We start from the raw sequence: 26,903 nt of genomic DNA, 5'->3' as shown, positions 1-26,903 counted from the left end.
TTCCCCCCCTCCCCCATTCAGCAATGGTGAGGCCACATGTAGAGTCCTGTGCCCAGTTTTGCCGCCCCCCACCCCCCGCCCACTACAGACAGGATGTGGACAAATTGGAGAGTCCAGCTGAGAGTGATAAAAATGATGAGTGGGTTGGGAAACATGACTTATGAGGAAAGACTGAATGAAATGGGCTTATTTAGTCTAGAAAAGAGGAGACTGAGGTGACTTAGTAGCAGCCTTCAACTACCTGGAGGGGGGTCTGAAAGAGGATGGAGCTAGACTGTTGTCAGTGGTGGCAGATGACAGAACAAGGAGCAATGGTCTCAAGTTGCAGCAAGGGAAGTTGAGGTTAGATATGAGGAAGAATTTTCTCACTGGGAGGGTAGTAAAACCCTGGAACAGGTTACCCAGAGAGGTGGTGGAATCTCCATACTTGGAGGTGTTCAAGATCTGGTGAGACAATGCCTTGGCTGGGATAATCTAGTTGGGGACAGTCCTGCTTTGGGCAGGAGGTTGGACTAGGTGAGCTCCTGAGGTCCCTTCCAACCCTAACTTTCTATGATTCTGTGATTTATGACTTGTTAAAGGTTAGGTTGGATGAGAGAAATTGAAGGTCTAATGATTTTTCTGGACAGAGAAACTGAGGTAGCATCAGAGGTGACATTTCTGTTAAGGAGATCTGCAAGGATTTTACCTGGAGATTTGCATTAATGTTTGACTAGCACTGTTCTCTTGACTTGATCTCCTGCTTTTTTTGAGAGGACAGTTTCTTCAATCTGTGTTCCATTGAAATTCTTAGTCTTTTTCAGATAGAAGAGGGCCTTCTTTAAGAAGAAAATGAAGTAGTAAATATGGTTTATATTTGTTGCCTCCAAATACTAATCCTACCTGGCTACCTTTTCATTGGTTCTTGGTTGTAATCCCATAGGACTCCAGGGTTTAGGAGAAGGAATTGAAGTGTTTTAGGGAGTTACACTATATTGATAGCCTTGGATCTGAATATTCAGTGAAGAGGCATTCATACATTGCTTTTCTGGAAAGTTCATCAGTGCCAGAGGACAGATTTACAAGTGTGAATGTGAAGAGTCAGCACTCATACAAAAACAGTTACTATGGAAACACTATTTATATATACCACTTTTGTCTCACAATATGTATGCTGCCAAGACTATGATTTTTCAGATTTGTGGATTTTTGTTTTTTATGTGGGAATTCATATATGCCGTTTCCCCTTTCATATTGTATAACTTGTCTACAAAACTAAGATCATTTCAACCAATATTGCTCTTGCTACAGGAAATAATATTTTGTTTAGAACAAGTGAATACTATATACTACCTACATTATGTTATCCCTAACTTCTGAAAATTTTAACCCCCTAAGTACCCCAACACTCAATTTTCCAGGGGATTTTATATTTACAGACTAATGTGTGCCATATGTTGGAAGAAGGGCTGCGTATATAAGGCCATGATATGACAGATGTCTGATCTGGTGTGAGTAAAGATGCTGCCTTTTACACCAGGGGTGCTCAAGAATGTACCTGGGCTAGAGGTGATGTTGGCCAAAGCTAGGAGGGCTGAACCCAGTGTTGCACAAAGCGTGGCACACCAAATTATTGTTGGGGAATTTAAAGTGCGCAGCGTGCCAAATTTTTTGCCATAGTTTTGAGAGGAGGAAAGGGTGAGAGAGAGAGAGAGGAAAAGAGGAGGACAGAGAGAGACAGACAAGGATATAGCACAAGAGAGCGTGAGACAGGGAAGTGTGGGGAGGGAAGAGAGAGAGGGAATGGGGAGAGAGAGGGGACAGGTAGCAACCATAATTGTGGAGCAGGCAGGTGGTGTTGGCTGGTTCCAGGGCAGCTGCAGCAGGGGTTGGGGTGATGGGGAGAAGCAGAGGCCCAGTGGTGCGGTGAGGTAAGTCTGGCAGACCCTTGGGGCATGCGTGCCCCTGCTGCAGCAGCCCTGGAAGCAGCCGACACCACCTGCCTGCACCACAATTACGGTTGCTTCCTGTCCTCTCTCTCTCTCCCTGCTTCCCTCTCTCTTCACCCTCCATGCCCCCCTGTCTTGCTCGCTCTCTCTCACCCTATATCCTTGTCTGTCTGTCTCTGTCTCTCTCTCTCTCTCAACCTCTTTCCCTGCCTCTCACCCCTTCCTCCTCTCAAAACTATGGCAAAAAATTTGAACATCCATTGGCAGCAGAACAAAGCTGAGTAGAGTGCAGCGACCAGATAGGCCTATGAGGTCCCAGTGAAAGCCATCCCTGGGGGCCTGGCACAGACCTACTCCCCACAGTCTGTTCCCAGGGCTTTGTCCTGTTGCAACTAACTCACGTGTGAGGGCACTGAGCACTTCCCAGGGGAGACTGCCCCACAGTCTACTTGAGATGCAGAGTGTGGCCTCGTTTTAGCTCTAAGAGCTCTGGGGGGCTGTGGGGGATGTTGTTCCCAAGCCCACAGCAAAGCCCCAGCTTACCCAGCAGCCCTCCCTGCCCAGATCAAGGCTTGAAAGTAACCAGGCAATCAGGTTTTCCATCATGCTTGCTGTGCCCAGTCCGGCACAAGCCCAGGAATGGTTTCCAATGCGCTGATTAGCCTTCACTGCAAAGTTTCCAAATATTTTGGGCCTTAATGACACAATAAGGAGCAGAAACACTAATAAGCAAATTAGGACAATGTTCACACTATGCTAATGAGCATGGCAAGGCCATTTTGCTTGGCACTCCACTGCCAGCCATGGAGCCCAGGCTGTGCCCAGCAGGCAGCTGGGAGGCTGCAAGCCCTGCTGCAAGTAGCCTGGGCTCTGTGGCTGGCAACAGCTAGCCAGAGCCTGGGCTAGCCACAGCCAGAAGGCTGCAAAGGAGCTGCTCCAGGCTCCAGCATCCCGTGGCTCTGAGCAGACTGGGGGGGGAGCCTGAGGCAGACTGCACAGAAAAGCTGTGTGCCGCCGCTGGCACCACCTCTATCCAGCCTGGGCTCTGGGCAGCTGCAGCAGGGAGGCTGCAAACAGCTGCTGGGCTCCCAGCCTTGGCATCAGCTCCATGCCAGTGACTGCATGTGCACCTCAAAGCAGAGAGCAGGTTAGTCCCCATTCTCTGCTCTGAGGCACACGTGCAGTCGCCACCAGCACAGAGCTGATGATGGGGCTTGGGAGCCGAGCGCAGCTGTTTGTAGCCAGCTGGGCTCTGTAAACAGGGCAGCTGCAGCAAGCACACCTCAGAGCAGAAAGCGGGGCTGCAAACAGCAGCACCAGCTGTTTGTCCGCAGCCCCGGCATCAGCTTTTTGCGGGTGGCAACTGCATGCATGCCTCAGAGCAGAGAGTGGGGATAAACCCTCTCTCTGCTTTGAGGTGGGTGGGCCAGGTCATACATGCAGTGTGCAGGAGGCATGGAGCACACCGTAAAATACTCTGAATTTATTGGATAAAGGATCGTATGCATGTAGGACCGGTCACCATTGTAGAAATTCAAGACTTACTAAAATAAATATTTTTTTTCTTGAAATTCTGAGTTAACATGTTAATTACAACACAATTCTGGGATATCTATTAACATAATAGGGCCTTTTTTCTAAATCGCAACATTGTTTATAGAGTGAGATTCTGTTACCATTGATGAACAAAATATTACTTTAAACCATTTTTGTCCAAAGCACAAAATACTACAATTTAATGCACTTTTGCTTACTTACAGTACTCCATGTCAATATACATATTATGTATTTAGTATTCCCATTATAAATGCATCTTTCTTATCATCTTAGCATAACAACTTCAGAAAACCAAAAACCTTGTGTGCTTAAAGTAAAATAATAAAAATATTTAAAAACCTGTTTATATCTGCTTTTTTACCATTTATTTCAGGATCTGGAAATGGAGTGGAGAAGCGAATATTCTCTTGATTCTTCAAATTTAGATTGTTTGTTCAATAGTGTTCCTGGTGATGTGGAGTTTCAGCAAATCCTCAGTGACATTGATGAAAAAATAAAGAAAAATTCTATTAGGTAAATTATTTAAAATGTATTTTGATTGTCCAAATTACTGCTAAAAGCCATTTTATTTGTTTGTTTTTCCTTCCTCTTCATGGTGATATCTTATAATCTTGAAAGTTATTTCACTCATTTGGCCTTCGTTACTTTTCATTTTGTATATGAAAACATCAGTTAACTTTATTTGCTTTCCTCTGCAAAAATGTTTTAATATCTGGAATCTGCACAACTCTTGAAATTGATCCAACTGTTGTGAGAGAGAAACAGAGAACATGTGAGCTCATCCCTTAGGCACAGTGGTTGGGCTGAGGACAGGATTTCTTTTTTAAAAAGTGTTACTTACAGGATGAAAAGCAGGAGACATTATAAAGGTTGAATTGTAAGTAAGCCATTCTTTTTCTTAATACAGTAAGAAAATAAGTTCCCCATCCTCATCAATAAATTAAGTGACTGTGGCATTGATGCCGACACAGTTGGATGAGTAAAAAATTGGCTGATGGGGCATACCCAGAGAGTAGTGGTGTACATGCTGTACTCAACCTGGTGAGATGTGAGCAGTGGGGTACGCCAGGGATCAGTCCTCAGTCCCGCAATGTTTAACATCTTCATCAGTGACTTGGATAATGGGGTGGAAAGCATGCTGTCCAAGTCTGCTGATGACACTAAGATGTGGGGTGAGGTGGACACACTTGAGGGAGAGAGAGGCTGCAAATAGATTTAGACAGACTACAAAAGTGGGCAGATGAGAATAGTATAGGGTTCAATGTAGATAAATGCAGGGTGCTGCACCTTGGGAGAAGGAATCCACAGCATACATACAGTCTGGGGAGTTCCCCTCTTGAAAGCACAGAGGCAGAACAGGATCTTGGAGTCATTATTGACTCCAAGATGAACATGGGCTGCCAATGCCAGACAACAGCCAGCAAGGCCAGCCATACCTTGTCATGCATCCAAAGATGCATCTCAAGATGGTCCAGAGAGGTGATACTCCCCCTCTATGTGACTTTGGTCAGGCCGCAGTTGGAGTACTGCATCCAGTACTGGATGCCGCACTTCAAAAGGGATGTGGCCAGCCTGGAGAGGGTTCAGAGGAGGGCCACCCACTTGGTGAGAGGGCAGCAAGACAGGCCCTATGAGGAGAGACTGAGGGACCTGAACCTGTTCACCCTCAGCAAGAGGAGGCTGAGGGGGGACCTGGTGGTTGCCTACAAACTCATCAGGGGAGATAAACAGGAAATAGGTAGAGTCCTTTTCTCTCCACACCACCTGGGGTGATGAGGACCAATGGTAATAAGCTGATGGAGAATAGGTTTAGGTTAGAGATCAGAAGGCAATATTTTACAGTTAAGGTGGCAAAAATCTGGAACCAGCTTCCAAGGGAAGTGGTCCTCGCCCTTACTTTGGGCAAATTCAAGAGGAGGTTGGATGATCACATGTCTGGAGTCTTGTGAACCCAGCATTCATTCCTGCCTGTGGCGGGGTTCAGGCTAGATGATCTGTTCAGGTCCATCCTGACCCTATCTACTATGAAACTATATGTTTACTGTGGCAGATGACTATCTAAGGCTATGTATAAGCATCAACAATTCTACTAGAGGGAATTGCAGTTGTTCTCTCAATTCTCCTGATCTCCCCCACAAACCCACTTGGCCCCCAAATCCCACCAACTCCACTTCAGACTCTGCTAACACCCCCCCCCCCAATCTCCCCTGCAGATCCCATATACTTTCCGATCCCTCCCAACCCTTTCTATGGACTCTGCTAGCCCCTCCAATCTCTTCTGTGGACCCTGTCTGCCCCCCTCCAGCCACCTGCGGACTCCACTTTTCCATCAACTTGTGGTTTCTACTTTTATCCCAATGCAGTAGAAATGGCTCCCAGGCAAATTCCTCCTTGGAATACTAATGTATGTACATTTACGTTTCTGATGGTAGCCACAGTGCTGTTCTCCAGATTCCCAGTGTGCATTGCTTCAGCCTCCCCATCTGCACCAGGGAGAGTCTGTCTGGACTCCACTGCTCCAGCCCAAAGACCGAGCAAAATCCTTGCCCTGACTACCTTAGGGCCAAGAAAGCCTAGTCTCTTTATCAGCCCTGCACTGATAAAGGGAGGCGCACACCCAATGGAAGGGAGGGGCCATCACCAGGGAGGATTATACTGCGGTTGCTTGGGGATGCAGGGGGGCAGTCAGGAAGGCCAAGGTGGAGATAGAACTGGGACTAGCTTCCCAGATCAAGGACAGCAAGAAGTCCTTTTTTAAATACAGAGGGGGCGAAAAGAAGGTTCTGGCTAATGTGGGGCCCCTGCAGGACACACTAGGAAATTTGGTTGTCACACCAGATGACATGCTAACATATTTAACGATTTCTTTGCCTCCATTTTCCTGAGCTGGGACCGGAACAGCCACCCCCTCTTCTGGGCCCCCCTTAGACTCCAGGAGAGGTGCACCTAGGCCAAGGGTTAGTGAGGAACTAGTTAGGGAACTTCTGGAGGGACTGGATGTATTCAAATCAGCTGGTCCAGTTGATCTCCACCCTAGAGTACTGAGAGAATTGGCTGAGGTCATTGCGGGACCCCTGGCACTGCTTTACAAGGACCATGTCACCAAATCCTTAGATGCAGGGGTAGCAGCGGACATAGTCTTTCTGGACTTTCGGAAGGCCTTCGACACTGTCTCTCACCCCGTTCTCATTAAGAAACTGGGGGACTGTGGTGTTGAAACCCACACAGTCAAATGGGTCCCCAGCTGGCTGGAGGGTCGCACCCAGAGTGGTGGTGGATGGGTCATTTTCCACTTGGAGGGATGTGGGCAGTGGGGTTCCACAGGGCTCGGTCCTCGGGCCCGCAATGTTCAACATCTTCACCAGTGACTTGGACGAGGGGGTAAGTAGCACCCTGTTCAAATTTGCTGATGACACTAAGATGTGGGGGGATGTGGGCACACTAGAAGGGAGGAATAGGCTGCAATCAGACCTAGACAGGTTACAGGGGTGGGCGGATGATGCCATCATTGATGCCAAGATGAACATGGGCTGGCAGTGTGGGGATGCAGTCAGGAAGGCCAACCACACCTTGTCATGCATCCAGAGATGCATCTCAAGCAGGTCCAAGGAGGTGATACTCCCCCTCTATGCGGCACTGGTCAGGCCGCAGCTGGAGTACTGCGTCCAGTTCTGGGTGCCGCACTTCAGGAGGGATGTGGACAACATGGAGAGGGTCCAGAGGAGGCCACTCACTTGATCAGGGGGCAGCAGGGCAGACCCTACGAGGAGAGGCGATGGGACCTGAACCTGTTCAGCCTCCACAAGAGAAGGCTGAGGGGGGATCTAGTGGCCTGTTACAAACTAGTTAGAGGGGACCAGAAGGCATTGGGGAAGTCCCTGTTTCCCCATGCACTACCAGGAGTGATCAGGAATAATGGTCACAAACTGGCAGAGGGTAGATTTAGGCTAGATATCAGGAGGCGCTACTTCACGGTCAGGGTGGTTAGGATGTGGAACCAACTTCCAAGAGAAGTAGTGCTGGCTTCTATCCTGGGGCTCTTTAAGAGGAGGCTAGATGTATACCTTGCTGGGGTCGTTTGACCTCAGTACTCTTTCCTGCCATGGCAGGGTGTCGGACTCGATTTGCTCAGGTCCCTTCCGACCCTAGAAACTATGAAACTGCTCTAGAGTTGCAGGGAGGTACAGGTTGCCAAGGCAGGCATGTTCCCTACATATGACCAAGACCCCTAGACCCTGATAAAGAGACCTGGATCCAAACTCAGACCCAGACCTCTTCACCCAGCAATTGACACATCTGCAACTGACAGAAGAGGAGATGTGCTCTAGGTCTCCTCTCTAAGTCTGACAGCAGGAAGGGAGGAAGGAGAGATTGTGAGCAGGAGTTCCCCAGGGGTGTGTAGTCCCCTAGGGTAGCCAGTCAGTCAGTGCTTCCCTACATACTCAGCTGCTCTCAGCCCTCTGGCAGGCAGAGGAGCCTGTAAAGCACACTGGGATATGCGCACAAAGGCCCCTTCACTGTCAGGCCAGGTTGTGGGAGGCAAGGTGTGGGAGCCACTTGGGGATAGAGATTCTGACCAAGGTCAAGAGGAGGAAGCAGTGTCCAAGGACAAAGCTGGATTAGGAAACCAGAAGCTCAGTCTGAGAGCGAGGTATAGGAACAAGCAGAAGCTGCGAGATCAGGCGAAGAGGGGGCTGGGAGTAGAGAGGGGCACAATCTGTGTCAAGAAGCCAGGAGATCAAGCTGAAAGCAGAGTTGGAAGGCAAGCCAGAAGCTAAGAGATCAAGCAGAGAACAGAGTCAGAACACAACCAGAGGGAACAGCAAAGCAATCTGGAATCAGATACAGCCTTGTTACCCAGACACTTCCTTTTCTAAGTCAGGGGTTTACATGGGGGAAGAAGTGGGTCAGTTGATCCCTATCTGGCTTCTTCAGTGCCAGTGAGTAGGCAAGGACTAGGACAGCCTTGACCAGCATGGATGATCAGCTGTAGGATGGCAGGCTGGGATAAGTGGCTGTGTTGGTCAGGCTGAGGCCTCAGGTTCGAGGCAGTGGCCTGATGTTGGCTTTGCCATTGGAAGCACAGATTCTCTGCTTGGTTCCTATAACATAGTACAGTGATCTCCCTGTAGTTTTTTCTTCCAGGAGAATAAAACCATGAGACTTCATGTAGTTCATTTGAATGCTTGTATGTGGCCTAAGATGAATATTTTGAAATGCATATCAGGGCAGTATTTCTGCTAAAATATCCCATGAAAAATAAGTAAATTAATATGCTTTCATAGAAAATAACAACATTTTGTGTGGAAGCTCAGAATTTATTACTAGGTAGTATCAGTGCGTTCTGATTTCCATGTGACCTTGGGCAAATCAGGGAATTCCACATTAGTTTCCATTTCATGCTTACCTCACATTAATATTTGTAAAATACTTGGAGATGCTTGGATGAATTATGCTGTATGAACAGTTCACTGTAAACAATGTTTATCCACAGGTACACCAACAGCAATTTTTTGTTTCAAGTATTAGGTATAAACAAGCTGGTATTTCACATACCATCATGGGTTAACATTGCAGTTTTAACAGTAATGCTTGTATTTTGTGACTTCAGAAGGGCATCTTTGATCTATGGTTTACAGTTGTGTAATGTTTTAATGAGGAAGATTTTCTGTTCCTCACAAAACAGCTTCCTGAATAAAGATGATAAACTCTTAAGATCTGCACACAAAGAAATAATATTTGAAGTGTGTGTGTGCGTGTGCGCGTGTGTGTGTGTGTGTGTATTTTTCCCTTGACACTTATCTAGCTAAAAACTGAATTAAGCATTCTCTGAACTACACATCACCATAAGGTTGCTCGTGCCAGATTGCTAGAACTCTTTGCAGTATATTTGCTATTTTGTAAAAGCATCTTGCAGCTTTTACAAAAGATTTATTAAAAACATCTTTAATCTTTACAATAATCTAACCTTGATAGCAACAATCTACGATAGCAATAATATTGGAAATGTGTTAAATATAGTAATTGTAATCCTCTACATGGTGCCATTTCCAGGCTCTTGATATCATTGGCACAATTTTGGCACATACTCAGAAAAGTCCAGTTCATGTCATCAAAATGTTATAAATATTTTAAGTCCTGGGTGCTGGGAGATCGGGCCAAGAGTGGGTGTAATGCACCCTGTTGCTTGACAGGGTGCTTTACACATTTAGGGAAGACCAGCATGAGCACTGCTGGGAGGTGCGTGAAACTGCCATTATCACCTCTTCAGCTTCACCTCAGCCCCTCACCCTTAGCTGATTTCCTCCCACCAGTATGCAGTCCTAATTTGAGTTATTACAAAGATGATTCTTTCATATATATGTCAAGCATCACTAATTTTTTGAATGATAAAAAAGCGGATATTTTGGGTTGGGAAATCTTTTAACTGTAGAAGTGGAGCCTGACTGTTTGTTCCTTTCATTAGCACTTTCTATCACTTCTTGTCATTTTCAAGGCTGCCTTCGCAAATAAAAGGACTAGAGATTCTCCTTTATAATTCTAGTCCCTCAAATTAGAAGGGCCTGCAGCTGTGAGCTTTGTACCAACCCCAAAGCACTTCTGGCAAAGGAAAGTAGCCCTGTGGTTACCAGGTGATATTTTGTATCTGTAAAATGTCAATTTCAGAAATGGAGATGAGTTAAAAAAAAAGAAAAGAAAAGAACCATATTTGATGTTAATTTTAAATTGTAAAAGACTATTTTATTGTTATTATACTGAGGTAAAATAGAATGAAATAATTTTCAGGTTACCATTGGTCTTTGTAAGCGACGTGAAAATGGAGCTCTCCATGTGAGCTCACAGAGAATAAATATAATAGTATACAGCATGTGTTCTAAAAAAAACAAACCAGTGTAAAAAAATTATAATCTAGAAGTGTGTAAATTACTTATACAGTTACTTACAGCTTTCTAACAAAACAGCTTTTAGAAAATTGTGACATGAGAAATGAATTGTGCTACATAGCAGTTGAATTACTTTATGTAATTTTTGTCTTGTAATTGTTCTGCTTGTGAGAGAGAGGGGGGAAATGCCTGTATATTTGATTTGGCTTTATTTTTAATTTTTGCAGTTAATTTTAAGTTATGGTTCATTTAGCCTTTTATAAGAGAGCTTTTATTATACTTGATTTTTAACTTTATTTACAGTGGCTTGTAATCATGCAGCATTCATTCTGGTGGACAGGTTTATTTTCCACCGTATTCCTTAAATTACTCTACACCAGGGGTGGACAAAATACAGCCCAAGGGCCTTCCAGTTGATTGTATCTGGCCTATAGCTGACCTCAGTGCTCTGTATGGGGCCATGCCCCAACCGCTCCTGGCCAAAGTAGCCTACATTGCATTCCCACCCGAACCTGCCCTGCACCTGCTGAGGGCATGGCCCTGGGTAGCATTTACAACTTTCTGGTGGGGCTGCTGCCACTGCTAGTACAGCCACCTGAGTAATGCGTGGCTCCCTCCACCTCTGGCAGGAGGTCCGGGTGAGGGTGATCCCCTGCCCTCTATAAATGCCGATCTCGTGAAGGAATACCTTGAGAGGCCGGATACCTTCAAGTCAGCCGGCCCTGACAATCTACACCCCAGGGTACTCAAGTAGCTGGCTAGCATTATTGCCCAGCATCTGGCACGGATCTTTGAAAACTCCCGGCGCTCTGGTGTAGTGCCCAAAGACTAGAAGAAGGCCAATGTGGTGCCTATTTTCAAGAAAGGGAGGAAAGTGGATCTAGCTAGCTATAGGCCCATCAGCCTGACTTCTATCCCAGGGAAGGTCTTAGAAAAGTTTATTAAAGAGGCCATTCTTAATGGACTGGCGGACGCCAACTTCCTGAGGGATAGCCAGCACAGGTCTGTTGCAGGTAGATCTTGCTTGACCAATCTCATTTCCTTCTATGACCAGGTGACCTATCACCTGAACAAGGGAAAAGAGATTGATGTCCTATATCTTGACTTCAAAAAAGCCTTCGATCTGGTATCCCATGATCACCTCTTGGTGAAACTGGCCAGTTGTGGCCTTTGGTCCACTATGATCCGCTGGCTGGGAAATTGGCTTTGTGGTCGGACCCAAAGGGTAGTAGTTGATGGAAGTCAATCATCATGGTGTCCTGTAACCAGTGGGGTCCCCCAAGGCTCTGTCCTTGGACCCATATTGTTTAACATCTTCATGAATGATGTGGACATTGGAGTCAGAATTGGACTGGCCAAGTTCGCCAGTGACACCAAACTCTGGGGCAAAGCATCCACACCAGAAGACAGGCGGGTGATCCAGGCTGACCTGGACAGGCTCAGCAAATGGGCGGATGAGAACCTGATGGTGTTTAATACCAAAAAATGCAAGGTTCTGCACCTTGGGAAGAAAAACCTGTAGCATCCTTATAGGCTTGGCAGTGCCATGCTGGCTGGCACTACGGAAGAAAGAGACTTGGGGGTCATCATTGACCACAAGATGAACATGAGCCTGCAGTGTGATGCTGTGGCTAGTAAAGCAACCAAAATGCTGCCTTGCATCCATAGATGCTTCTCAAGCAAATCCCAGGATGTCATTCTCCCCTTGTACTTGGCCTTGGTGAGGCCACAGCTGCATCCAGTTTTGGGCTCCACAATTCAAAAAGGATGTGGAGAAGCTTGAGAGAGTCCAGAGAAGAGCCACGTGCATGATCGGGGTCAAGAAAACAGACCTTAAGATGACAGGCTGAGAGCCATGGGGTTCTTTAGCTTGGAAAAGCGCAGGCTCAGGGGTGATCTGATGGCCACCTATAAGTTTATCGGGGTGACCAGCAGTACCTGGGGGAACGTTTGTTCACCAGAGCGCCCCAATGGATGACGAGGTTGAACGGTCATAAACTACTACAAGACCATTTCAGGCTGGACATAAGGAATAATTTCTTTACTGTCTGAGCCCCCAAGGTCTGGAACAGCCTGCCATCGGAGGTGGTTCAAGCACCTAAACTGAACACCTTCAAGAGTAAATTGGATGCTTATCTTGGTGGGATCCTATGACCCCAGCTGATTTCCTGCCCTTTGGGCAGGGGGCTGGACTCAATGATCTTCCAAGGTTCCTTCCAGCCCTAAGGTCTATGAAATCCATTTTAACTTTTCTTATCATACCTGAGCTACTGTGTTTTCATTAACTAATATAAAGTTTCAGCATTCTTCATACAGCTCCTTTTTGTTATAATTAGTAGGAAGCAGGAAGGACTATGCAGAGCATGAAATCAAGTGCTAGTGATAGTTCTCCTTAGAAATAGCTATGAAAAAATGGCACTCTTTTAGCTATGGCATTTATGTGCATTGTGTTATTTCTTCTTGTCTTAAGGGTTAAAAACAAATTACCAAATTTTTACATATACACACCCCAAGTATAATATGCACCTCCTTTTTGGAAAGGCAGAATGAAGAAAAAAATTCTTTTTCCAGAGTTAGGGCACCTAGAGCAGGAACAGACCCTAATCTTCAACTGACTCCACCTCCCTTTTGTTCATAACGCAAGCAAACTCCGTAACTGCTACCGAAGCCTCGTCTTCATGGCTGGATCTATGATTCAGAAAAAAGCTGAAGAGTTTGCACTAAAGAAGCTGTAAAATAGAGAGACCAGGAGCAGGTAGCATACAGCAAAATTTCACTAAGAAAGGTTAGGTTGATTACTGGAATTTCAAGACCATTAAAAAGCAGATACAGTCTTTAACACCTCTGGGGTAAAGAACAATGAGTCATTAAATCAACTGATTACTTTTGCTACCTAAACTAATCCCACAGCTTCTGTACTATGGAGTAAGAATCAAAGCAGGGTGATTCCATCCCCAGGCAGAAAGATAGGTATCCTAATTTTGGAGAGCTGATTTGAGAAAAAAGGTGTGTGTTGTATGTGAGAAAATACAACAACTGCTTTTTATTTTTAATAACCCTATGTCCTTACCATAGCTATGGGGAGAATAAAATTAATCCAAGTCTTCCTAGATGATCAACAGAATTGGCATCCAAGCAGTTACATCTTTATGATGTCCCAAAGATAATAGTTTTGTAAAAGGAACAGTAAAGGCCTAATTTGTTCCTCATCTGGTACAGAAAGAGAAGGAACTTGCTTGATTTTCATATTACAGGCCTTGATTTTCAGCTTGCAGGCTGAGTTTGCTGCACTGATAGTTTGTTTTGTTTTGGTTTTTTTTAATTTCATGTGCAAACTGAACTCAATAGATATGTTCAGTTTGAAAATTAAATAGTTGACAAATACAGCACTGTGTACCAGTGCTTTTTTGAGAGAGTTTTCAAAGAAAAACTTGGTAGATTCTAAAAAATATTTAAATGCTGTAAGTCTGACTATTGTCACATTTAACGTGGTCATGGAGTGGAATCTAGAATCCTGTGTTTGGAGAGTAGGCACCAAAAATGTTGCACAGGAGGAGTTTGATTCATCAGAATGAGATCTCCAAAAATCAGCACATTGAGCAGGGGCTTCTAGAGTCAGCCAGTAGGTGATCTGAGGACAGGGCTTGGCCTGAAATCTTGCCATTTTCTCAAGCTTAGACATTTTACGCAGTATGCTGGGTCACAGCTTTGTTCACTTAGGTTTTTCAGCCTAAATTCCTCTCTTCAAGGTAGATGCCCACAATCTTTCTTTCAAAAACTGATCAGGCGTCACTCGTTTCTTTTAAAAGACAGCCAGTGGGGGAAGAGATGCTAATAGTGCTCTCCTTTATACAGTAGCCTAGTGTTTATAACAGTTTCCTAAGGTGGTAGAAACTTGGTGTCAGTTCCCTCCCCTCCCCCCCCCAACATATTTTCTACCTCCTGGGAGTACTGTAACCAACAAGCTAGAACGGTGATTCTCAGCCAAGGTGCCAGGGCATCCTGGGGTGCCTTGAGAACCTTTCTAGGGTGCCACAGCATGCCCCGCTGTTAAGTGTACAAACGTGATTCACAAGATAAACCAAGAGACTTGAAATAGAAATCCATAGTTTTTCTCTGAGTTCTTTGCAACAGAAAAACTGCTCAATTATTTTTCTGTAGTCAAAATAGGAGTGAAAACTAAGAGCTGGCAGGCACCCCTAGGAAACATGACTTCCAAGGAAAAACTGGAAGACCTATGATTTAGCCTGGAGAAGAAGAGAGTGAGGGAAATATGATGGCAGTCTTTGGATATCTTGAAGTGTGGTTATAAGGACGAGAATGATAGATTTTGTGGCTTCAGTGGGACAGGACAAGACAAAATTACAGAAAAAGAAATTTACATTGAATATTAGGGAGAACTATCTTTCTACAAGGGCGGTTTATGAAAGGTTGTAAGAGCTTCATTTTTGGATGTTTATAAGAGCATATTAGACAAATTCTTGACTGGGATAGTTTAGTCAGGATGATGCTTCCTTGAACAGAATATTGAACTAGGTGACCCCTTGGGGCCTTTTACAGCCCCATGTTGTCTATGAGGATATGCTTAATTAGGCAAATTAACAAGGTCTTTGGACCTTCACCCAAAATATCAAGCAAAGTTGTTAGGAAATTCGTGGTGAATCCTGATTGTGGCCTGTAGTCCCAATGTACTGAACAGATAAGAGAAGCAGTTATACTTTGATTTTGTTTATAGGGGTCCAAGATGTAGCCCAGCACTAAGAATAATCTGCAATTTTCCTGTTGCATAAGACTGGGCATCTACAAGCGATCAGTAATTTCTTCTAGTATACTATTTGTGATATTTCTATTGCTTGTGAAAGGTTTGAATGATGGTACTAAAATCCTATCTATAGCCTAGTCAGTAGCTACCTTAACTGTACTGATGTACTTTTCACTGAACTGAGGAGGGAATCAGGTCAACCAGAAATCATAACCTCATCATGAAATTTCATAGTAAAATTCTCTGAGATGACTGATATATACTCAATGACCACAATGGTCCTTTCTGGCTTCAAGTATATAACTTTGATGTAAACAGAAAAAAAAAGGTAACTGATCAGAACCCTCCAGTGTCCGGGCACAATTTATAATCGAAAACATTGACAAATTTATTCTGTTTTGTAAAGGATGGGTATTGAGAAGTGGATTTACAAGCTCTGTTTTAAGTGTGTGTGTTTAAATATAAACTTGTAAAAACATTCTCAGTGTCGAAAGTGAAAAATTAAAACAAATTAATTTTTATGGAGCTCTTCATTTGAACACAATTTAGAAACAAATATGTATAAGATGCTAAAACAATAACAGAAAGTTAAATTATGAAACAAATGCATTCCCTCATGAAAACTGCAAAATGCAGGTAGCAGCAAGCTCTGGTTCAATAAACGGGATTCTTCCCAATGTACGCTAAATAACTCTTGGGCCTTCTCTCTGGCAACAAGCCGTAACTTCTCTCTGGCAAAAGGTTGTACACAAATTATTAAAAAGGAAAAGATGTTTTTCTCTAACAGGTGAGAAGGGAAAGAAAAATATTATATCAATCATTCACCTAAAATAAACTATTAATTAAATAAGATGGAACAGCAAGCATTATAAAGCGGAAGGTATATTAATATAATTTCTTTCCAAGCTCTGAAAATTCTCAAAGCCAAATTGCATCACCAAAATAACTGTCAGGTTATCAGAAATAGTGAAGATTCCAGGAGCATTTTAAATTGAAAGCATATAAGCAAGAACCATATCTTGTAAAATCTCATGTTTTGCATAAGTCCAGTTATTGAAAGCATTACTTGATGATTCTCTTTATGATTTTTCATTTATATCCTACCCAAAATTTTTAATTAGTTGATTGTCTCGGGGAAATAACTTTTATGGATAAATGTCTATTTTTATCAGGCAGTAGTACTGAAGCATCAACAACCTTCTTTTCAATTGCCTGTTGATCATGGAGCATTTTCTTTATTTTTCCTGCCTGTTAGGTTTCTGATACTTTTCTTCCTGTATCATACCGTCCTGACTGCTTTTTTTTCCTTTCCATCTTGTAGTTCCTAAAACAAAAAAATATATTTTTGTTCCTACATGGGGGAAGCATAATAAGGAAAGTACCTGCAAGAATTATTCTACTAAATGTCTTTCCCTGGAGATCTCATAGTACTCATCATTTAAAGCAGGTCCTCTGACACCTGTAATTCAGAAGTGATAAGATACGTTTCCATAAAATCAATTAGATTTGTGACTTTCTTAGAAGGCAGGTTTCTTAACATATCATTGTATGTAATAACAACATAATAGCACTTAAAGTAGTGTTTTTATCTTCAAAACACTGTAGAAACATTCATCATGTAATTGTTTTGCTAAAAATTGTAGCATTCTTTGAAGGGGGAAGGGGGTTATTCCTGATACTCGTGTGGATATAAGCTCTGGGTATAAAATCAGATCTTCATGGTATAAGAATCTTGTACAGTTTTAACTTCTGACAAAGTAGGCTGTTGCTTATGAAAGTTTACATCTCCTTGAAACTTAGTCTCTAAGGTGCCACTCTGCCCTATCTTCTGCCTAGTCGATGGCAGGGGTGCTCACCTGCCAGCCTGTGGGCCAGATGCTGCCTGTGGAGCCTTGGAATCTGGCCTGTGGGGCTTCCCACAGCTTGGGAAATTTGGTGGCGGGAAGCAGTGGCGGTGAATATTGCCACCCCTCGCTGCTGCTAAAATCCCAAGCTATGGGTTGGGGTGAGCCGTGCCCCCTTATCCCCCTTTCCTGTATGTGGTCAGATTAGGGCTGGGAAGCACCCTTGTCTCCCTACATGGCTGGACCACTCCCCCTGGGCAGTTGATTAGGGGCTAGGCTATGCCCCCTTCTCTTCCCCACCGCAGGGCTCTGGACCATGTTCCCTTACCTCTGCCCAGCCAGGTTAGAGCTGTAGGGTTGGGGTCTAGATTTGTGTAAACACAACTTATTCAGTTCACATGTTTTATCTAATGTACATTCCTTATTAGTTTGGTAAGTAAAGTTAAATATTTGTCCTTGGTTTAAAAGCAGTTAAATTCTTTAAAAAATCTTTTATTCAATTTGGTACCATGACATTGCGTGACTTATAATTTTAAAGTTATAGTTACGATCGCCTTACATGATTGTTTTTCTGTCACAATTCCATATAGCTATTTTTTAAGGATTTCATGTCTTTAACAAATTGAAAATGGTATTCCTTTATTAAAACACTGGAAATCAAAAGCTAGGACTGTATTTTAGAATAATTTTAGAATAGTTGAAATCCTGTTTTCTTGACTACAATTTGACAGAAGGCTTATAATTAAATTGATTTATTCCAAACCTGAAAATGTGCGCAAGTTGAGTGGCAATTGGTATCCTAATTCCTAAATACTTTATTTAATCTATTTCTTGCAATGGAATAGACATTATAAATGAATAAACACAAAGGATCTTTAAAAAACCTTGTAAAGAGATAGTAATATCTAAAAATATTGGCCAAGTATAACATGTAAGCTAAAGTATGCAAAAGGGGTTTTTTTGTTTAGTACAGACATACCATTTTAGGCATACATTGTTGTTTATTTTGTTAGGATAAAAGGATTAAAAAGAAATGAATGATGCTGCCATGGCTAATACCTACAGGGAGGTCCACTGAAATTCATCTGCCTAATCCCTTTATCAGTGTTAGGACAAATTACTAAAATATCTAGTCTTGTGAAGGCTTTAACCTACTGATGGTTTGTTTTTTATTGGCTGGCACCCAGATTCAGATGTCAAAGATTAGCCTAAAAACTGGCTTCTAATTGAAGCGGATAAACTAACAACAGTAAAGCTTTTACAATTCACAATGCTGTAATCTATTAGGTAGGATTGAATGAGACACATCAGAATACTACAATAAAACCTTTGATAAAGTATCCCAAGAGCTAAGGTATATGGGCAGGGCATTAGGTTTCATGTCTTGGGAACACCTTATACAACTTTAGAAGATGCATGCCAATCTTTTGTCTTGTTTAGAAGAGGTATTCATGCGGTGGGTATCCCATCAGGAAACTGAGTGGGCCACAGGCAGAGAGAGATTGTTTTTCATGGAAGTCCATTGTGCTCATGAAAGGCCCTTTGATACTGAAGAGATATTTGTTTCAGTGCACTTCATTTTGAATTCACTCATGCTCAATTTTCATGAAAAGACCTTTACTTCACCTTTTATATAGAGTGTTTTATAGGCCACCCGCAGATGGTTAATTTTAAAGAGACTTTTAATTTTGAACTGGTTCTAGTCAGTTTTGTTTTTGAGTATGATACAGCTGTAAAGCTTGGCATCTTCATTTAATAGACTATGCGCATTCTGAGCTGATCTCCTTCGGTGTGTAACATACATTCTTGCAGTCCTTAATACAAAGTTGCTGACAATTAGTTATGGAAAAGTGAACTGTTGTAGAAGAACAGAGTTGAAAATTTTGATTTTTCTAAAGTGACATGATGAGAGGTATTCAGAGAGATATTATGTCTAATATGTCTTTATTTTTGTTTTTACCTCTAAGATCTGACTGTAGTTCAGAAATTAATGTAGTCACAATTGTCTTTTGCATTTCATGTTTATTCAGCCAGACACTTTTACTTATTACAAGTCTTTTGAGGGAAAAGTAGAATAAGCCCAAAGTGTTAAGCTTTGGGAGCATATATCGTCTGGTGTTACAAATCTTTTTGAGCAAAGACATTGCTAAACTTTCTGTTCCCACCCATCCTACTTTTTTAAGGAAACAAGCAACAGCAAAGCATTTGTTACTGTTTATCTGTCAACTTGTTCTAATTATGCCTATTCATTTAGCTATAGCTAGTTCCAGTGTTAAACAAATGATATAACTGCTGTTGATCAGAATAGAGAAATAAATAATAAAGCCTTTTCATGTTTACTATGTAAGAAATGAAAAGGAGAAAAACAAGCAGTGCCTCTTATAAGAAATCCAATAGAAAGGAAAATACATATTTCCTCTAGGTTCTAAAAGCCTAAATTTTAATTTGCTCTCAATATAATATTCTTTAACTGCAGTTGCTGGACTTTTACATAAAACAATAAATAAATGCAGTAAAAGATATTCCAAACTGAAATCTTCTGTACAGTATTAATCACTTCTGTTTTTGATAAAACTAGATTCTACTTAACTGCTTGTCCTGACTGTGTTAAACTAATGTTATCATCTTTAACTGAAACTATATTAAATATTGTCTTTATAGATAGAGAAAATCCTTTGCACAAGGATACATAATGTAAGATAAAAGAATTTGCAATATAAAGATAGGTTTATTTCTAGGAAATTTCCCTTCCTATATCTAGAGACATTTATAGGAAATTTTATAGGAAAACAGCATCTTTGTTATCTTAAGAGTTCAACTGTTTCTGCTGCTTTCTCTCAACCCGATGTCACTTCTACAGCCAGCATGTGTGATGTCACAAATGGGATTGTTATTTTAAATGAAGAATAAGGAGCAGGAGCAGATCAACTCCTAAGGAACAAAGATTTTGTTTTCATTCAAATGTTCTAGTGATAAAAAAGAAAAGATTTGCTGTTTCAGCACAACTGGCTCTAAACATTCTTTTCAACGTTTTCTGTAGGGTGTCAGTGGGTCTGTAAGAAGCTGTTAGTATATGTGATACGTTATAAAACAGTTGCTGATTGCTGCAGAAGCAGAATGTCACGTTCATCTTCAAATGCTTATGTTCAGTGATGCCTTCCTGTTTAAGAACTCTCATTGGATAATATAGGTTTATTTGAGGAGCCAAGATAAAGATTGCTCTGAGCATGGCTAGTAGATGTTAGCCATAAGAAAATTTACTGCGGATGTTGTCCCACTACACTTGAACATTTAGTCCTGTAGGTTCAGCTCTCATACCAAGTGAACTTTAAGTTTCTGTCAGACACAAGCTAACATACAGTGTTAAATAAATATAATGTAAAAAAGATGTAATGGCCATGTTTAGATGTGCATTACTCTCAAATTTGTGTCACTACTTTGTGTTGCAGCACACACCCCTGCATGTGAACTTTGTGGGACACTGTGTCCCGCTTTGGGCAAACTGCCATTGCACATCTCCTCCTGGCTTCTGGTGTGCTAGAGCAGCTGGGGCACAAATGCAGTGGAGATACTTTGGCCAGCAGCCAGAGTATCCCCCTGGAGGACCAAGCCTCTATGTGTTCCAGTGCACGCTATTGTAGTGTGTGCCATGCCGCTGCTTTTTCTGGGGGGTGTTTTTAGCTGCTGGGAAACCCTGATAGCAAATTTTGCCCCTGCACTGCAAACTTGCAGTACAGGGCATGCTTTAACATTCCATGCATGCAGTTTGTGGCACCACAAAGGGGTTGTGGTACCACAAAACATATATACCTACATGTGGGGATGCAGTCAATATATATACAAATACTATAATCTTTAAGAGGTGAAAAAATATTTGATTATTTATACCTTTTATTTTCTTCTTTTTTTAGCATGGAACAGTGTCTTAAAGATCTACAGTCTGAAGTAAATGAAATGTGTACTGATGAGCTATTACAAAATACAACTGGCTGCCTTCAGTGGCTAAATAATTTCAGTTCTCTCAAACCTTCTTCTACACCTAATGGAGAGTTGATTGAGTTCCTTAAGACCCTGGTAAAAAAAACAACACACAACTGAAGTTTTGATATGCTTGTTAAAAATTGTTCTTTTTCTAAAAAATCTATTTTCTCTGCTATTAGTTATTAGTCATTTCATTAAGGTTTCACCAGAGTCCTTTCCTTTTTCATGTCCATGTGACCAGGTATTTAGTAGAATTCAAAGATTCATGAAATTTGACAGGACTGTGCCATGAGCACTTCTGCTATCGATAGCCTTGAAGCTGCAACCTCTGGGTAGTCAACTGTGTACCTAAGTGTCTATGCCACCCCAGTTCCTATTCGCCAGACTATATTTTCTGGAATTCTTAAGAAATTCAAAGTTTAATACTCTTTCATTTAATCTGTTATAGATGGTGGTGGTCTTTTGGCAACACATTGAGTCTGGACTGGGCAAATTTGTGGCAGTGGAGGGAGGATATCACACTTGTGCCACCTCAGATTGAACATCACTGATAGACCTGCTTGTGACAAGTTATAGAACATCTCAGATGAATGATTAGTGGAGGTTTAAGTGAACATTAGACAATGACAGACTTTCCAAAATCTGTTTAAAAAAACATAAACAGTAATTAAACCACCAGTTCCAGTAATTAAACCACCCTCAAAAAATTCTTAAAATGTAATTTAAATCTCCTTTGTTTCAGTTAAACTAATTACTGTTTGCTCTGTCTCCTGGGGGAAAAAAATTGCCATCCTAATTATGAGAGGCAAGGTTTTTAATATCTTTTACTGGACCACCATATAGTTGGAAGATAAGTCTGACAAACTTTTACGCACAAAGCACCCTTCTTACACAGCTGCAGCTTTCCCTCTAGTAAAAATGGCAACTATGGCTGGTCAGGAAACCAAATTTCACATCCATGCAAAATTTGAGAGTTTGGAGAAAAAAATGTGTAGGACTGAGCTGAAAAGCCAAACTTCAAGAGCTGCATGGAAATGGAATTCTACATCTTTTAGGAAATACTCATAATGAACATGTTTTGGTATTTCTGAAACAAAATATACTTCGTAGGCTCCTTCATTTCCAAGTAGCCTTAAAATACGTCACCCAACATAATGCCAAAAGAACAACTGTGAGCACATTTGCATATCAGGATTTACAGCATTGTGTCATAAAAGCCCTCAGAATCCTGCCAGCCCCAGCCAGGTGAGCTTCTGGAGAGCTGTCCCAGCTCCTCAGCAAACAATCCACCACATTAATTGTACAGGTAGGACTAGAAGTAGAGTTAGGAATATATGTATTTTGTTACTGATTATGTTTCTTTCACCTACAGTGGCTTATAATTTACTCCACAGATAGTTTAATTGTCTTAAATGGGAACCATATTTGATGTAGATATTAGTCAATCTGAGTGAAATTATTAGTCTGACCTTTAGTGTCCATAGTTAGTACTTTCATACATTTACTGTCATTACTCAGTTGATTTAATCATGATCTTTTATTTAAAATCGTTTCAGTAATGAGCTTTGTTCATTATTTTACCCATTGTTTATATATGTTGTTTTGTAAAGTTATCTTTTAAAATACCAGAACTTTACATTTATTTCCAGAGTAATGAAAAGTGTCGGTATACTGTTGACATAGGCATAGGTGACGTGTGCCTTCTGAGGCTGGGCGGGCATGGGGACCGTCCGCAGGTGGCTATGTGGGTGTTGGTGGCAAGAGCGGGCTGAGTGAGGACCATCTGCAGGTACAGGAGAGTCCCCCACACACAGACACCGAGCCCAGAAGTGCCAGCTGCACTTCTCTGGGGGGAAGGGAGGCACCAGTGCTCTGCCTGTCCCCTGCCCATTGCCTAAGCCGTGAGCGACCCCATGCATCCACTACGCATCACCTATGGATATAGGCTTGTCACTATCCACTGGCCTTAATACTTTCCTTCAAGTTATCCCTAAGGGAAATATTAAAAGATTCCTCATTAAGCCTGGTCACCTTCTCTGATGTGGCATATCAGTGATTCTACACAAATCACGCCAATTGAATTGTTTTGTTTTCATTTTGATGTGTATTATTTTAAGTTTTGACTATAAATTAAATTTTAAATAAAGTTCTTTCAACCAGAAAACTGAATATTTTCCATGTAGATAATGTCAAAAAGGAATATTTCAATTTTGAAACTTTTCATTTTTTTAAATGAGAAATTAGTCAAAACCAGTGACCCAGTCCACCAAAGAGTTTTGACACATCAGATTTATGATGGGGAGGAAAAACATGTTGAATAATTTTCAAGTTACACTATTCTCATGGCAGTTGGACAGACCATACCTAAGGTTTAGCTCCAACTGGTTGTTGTGTAGTGATGAAGTAACACTTCAATTTCAATTCTATTCTATCCAGGAGATCACACACAACAACACCAGACTCTCCCTATGCTTGAAGAAGTGTTTGTGCCCAAAAGCTTGCAAAGATCAATATTTCCAACTATTCAGTTGGTCTAATAAAAGCTAGCACATCTACCCAAAGAACCTTGTTTACCTATGTCCTTAGACCAAACCTGCTACACCCAACAACCCTTATATGTCCTTTAGTATCTTAAACAGGCATTGACTAGAGTTGGCACTGGAGAATAGTGCCATGGTCTGTCTCTTATGCTGTGCAAAGCTCCAGGGTTGCTGTTTTTCTGAAGGCATTCTTCCTCAGCTGGAACTGACCCTCCAGCTGGAATCATCCCATCCTCAGGCATTTGTCTGAAAACTTGTCTAAGATCTCTCCCTACTATACAGTTGTTCCAGTAAAAGATATCATGAAAGTGTCGTTGCTCCTTTTAACTTTCCCATTTTTTATTACTTTAACCACAAAACCCCAAATAATGTAATTTTAATAAATTATTAATTACACATTTAATTGATTTATTTAAAATTTCTAAAAATATTTAATTAGAAAACATTTGACCAAATGTCAGTTTTTATCCATTTTTCTTTTATTTGAAATTTTAATCAATTTAATTTTATTCTGTTGAAATATTTTGTTTGGTTGAAAAAGTACTTTTCATGAATCAAATAGTTCACAGTCACAATCATACAAATATTCTTATGTACATCTTCAGATTTGATTGTTGCAAATTTGATTATGTACATTGTTGTTGCAATCTCTCATGTATTGTCTGGTGTGTAGTTTCTGCATACATATTACATCATCAGTTGTTGTATTTCTTTGTGCTATTCTATGTCCTTACAATGTGTACAATCTGAAAAAGCATAGAAGGAAAGCTATAGAATATTCTTCATTTTTAATTTGGTTATTGCAAGCCCTTGTATGCCAGTGCAGGTAATACACTATTACGTAGTTTGCCATGATGATTAAATTGTGTTCAGTTTCTGAAAATTTCCTTGTGTATTTTTAGAGATATTTATGTTTGTTACTGTGCAGGGAATCTTCAGGTAAGCAAAGTCATCTAGAATTTGATATCAGAAAAATAGCATTTTCCTGTCTCTGTTCACTGGTAGGTTCATTTATACTCAATATCTGCACTGGCATTCAGGAACTTAAGAGAATTAAAGGAGAACATAAATAATCACTTTGTATTTAGCAATTAATACTTTTTATCTTGTTAAAAAAATTAATTTTATCAAGCTGGGTTGTATATAATGTTTCTAAAATTGTATCTTATTTTTATTAGCAAAGTTTGCTGAAGAATGAACAAAATCAAGAAGAAATGGTAGTTCACTTTCTTCTAGATCTCTCCAGTCAGTGTGGTGTATCATTTCCAAGCGGAACATCTTTTGATTTTACACCCAGAGCTTCCCTTCATGCCATTGAGGATGATTCATCTATGGATGTTCAGTCTCTTTGGGATGATGTTAGACTACACCTTCGACGTTTCTTGGTGAGCAAACTGCAGAGTCATTATGAAACAAACACTGGTACTTCACAACAGCAAATCCAGTTTAAAACTCAATGCGTACAAAAACTTTTGTTTTTTTATCCTGAAACGGAAGTTTTAAGCAAATACCAAAAGATGCAGAATAAACTTGTTAATGAACTTCTACAGAATAGTGTTCTAGCTAGGTGTGACGAAACAGATCTTGATAAGGTGGCTTGTGGTTACCAAAGTTTAATACCTATACTGTTCAAAATGGTAAAGGAAGATTTGTGTATGCTAAGTGGAATTATGGATCCATCCTCAACATTGAAGTTTATTAATGAAACTTATTTGGATACCATCACAGAAGAAATTAAAATTCTTCTTGACAGACTTTATGAACTGCAGTTCAAAGCAGACACTCTACATGTAGTTAATACCAGCAAGAGCTCAAAGAAACATAGAGGAGCAGTCCATGCTTTGGGTTAGTAGCTTTTTTTTATGTTCTTTTTAGTCGTTTTTGTTTAATATCTTAATTATGCTACCTTGCTTTTTCTTTTAACTGATTTGTTTCACATTAAGACTGAGAAGTATGAAATGTTAAATTTATAGTTTGATGTGTTAATAATATTCATGTAATGAATTACTGAAGATAGCAGAATTGTGACCCTTACATATATCAGTTAGGACAAGTTATGTTACAGCTGCAGTATATGACAAAAAACTGAGGTATGTTTCCATGGAATAATATTGTCCTCCTATTAGAATATTAAAAAATAACTATAAAGTTAGGTTTGGGACTACAAACTATTGCATCTGGATAGGAAAAAACTTCTAGGCTGTTCCCCAGAGTTACTTAGTAAACTTATTTTGGGAAGTTACTTGCTATACCTCCGGCTTATTTAATTATAAAATAGATGACACTAAATCAGAGCAAAATTGGTCAAAAGGACTTGTTGTGCAGACTGATTTTTTTTCCTACAAATTTTTTTAGTCTTTTCCAATAAAATTCCAACACGTATAAAAATGGCCTAAGTTCAAAGTACTCTTAATTGGTCATTTCATATAGTTCAAAATAATTTGTGACATTAACGAGGATGCTGTTGTTGTCATTTTATACAGTCTGTACTTCTGATAAATTTGACAATGTAATCCAAGTTTAACAGTTCATCAGGCTAGTGTGGTTAAGGTACACCAGTTTCTATAGTCAACTGGCATACAAAGAAGTGATGTGACTAGTATTTTATAACTGGCCAGCTTATACATCTGAATGATGTAGTATCCATTTATAGCTGGGCCAGGTGTGGGCAGCCTTTGGCAGGAATACAAACCAGGGCTTGAACTCACTCTTGAAATGCTATACAGGCAGTCCTTGACTTAGGGCTAATCAACTTGCAGTGCTCCACATTTTATACCCCTGTTATTACTTACAGCACTGATCCTTGCCCTTGCAGCAGGCAATGGCGCAGGCACCATGGCTGGCATGGGACACTTACCAAAGGTATGCTCAGGCAGTGGCTCCTCCCGAGGCCATGTGCTCCCAGAGGCGAGATGGGGACAGGGGCTGGGGGCTGGTGTCGGGGAACTGCTCCGCTTCCTTGCCTCAATGCCATGTGCCTTCTAACTCCCAGAGGCATGGTGAGGCAGAGAGCGGGGCTGCAGGCTCCGCTGGCTCCAGGAAACTGCTCCATACCCACCACATCATCTCAGGGAGCAAGGAGGCACATGGAGCCAGCAGAGCCTGCTGAGCAGTTCCCAGCCCCCGTCCCTGCTTTGTCATGCCTCTGGGAGCAAGGAGGCACATGGCATCGGGGCTGGGAAGTGGAGCAGTTCCCCGGAGTTGGTGGCGCCTGCGCCAGCCCGTCCCTGTCCTTGCCTTGCCTCAAGGAGGAGCCGCTTCCCGCCCCACATGAGAACTGAGGAGCTTACCTTCAGTAAGTGTCCCACACCACTCCCAGTGCCTCTCTTAGTTACTGCTTTGCACTTTAGAAAGCTTTCCACAGTGTATATCATCTATCAGTGTATATTATTTATAGTTAATTAAAT

At 41.5% G+C, this 26,903-nt stretch overlaps 1 protein-coding gene across 6 annotated transcripts in view; it reads left to right on the top strand.

Annotated features, from left to right (window-relative positions):
• The window catches only part of KIAA0825 (KIAA0825 ortholog), a 398,113-nt gene that overhangs the window by 54,573 nt on the left and 316,637 nt on the right, over positions 1-26,903 (top strand). For all 6 annotated transcript variants that reach the window (XM_090038268.1, XM_090038263.1, XM_090038264.1 and 3 more), the window contains 3 exons: positions 3,859-3,998; positions 20,887-21,049; positions 24,675-25,341. In XM_090038268.1, the coding sequence (XP_089894394.1) occupies positions 3,868-3,998; positions 20,887-21,049; positions 24,675-25,341 (961 nt within the window). In that variant the 5' untranslated portion in view covers positions 3,859-3,867. The remainder of the gene's footprint in view (positions 1-3,858; positions 3,999-20,886; positions 21,050-24,674; positions 25,342-26,903) is intronic.

The sequence above is a fragment of the Crocodylus siamensis genome, chromosome 3 (genome assembly GCF_052110815.1).
Source record: "Crocodylus siamensis isolate JL-2025a chromosome 3, ASM5211081v1, whole genome shotgun sequence".
NCBI lineage: Eukaryota > Metazoa > Chordata > Crocodylia > Crocodylidae > Crocodylus > Crocodylus siamensis.
Note: the sequence above shows the minus strand (reverse complement) of the source record. Positions and strands in the feature narration are given on the sequence as shown.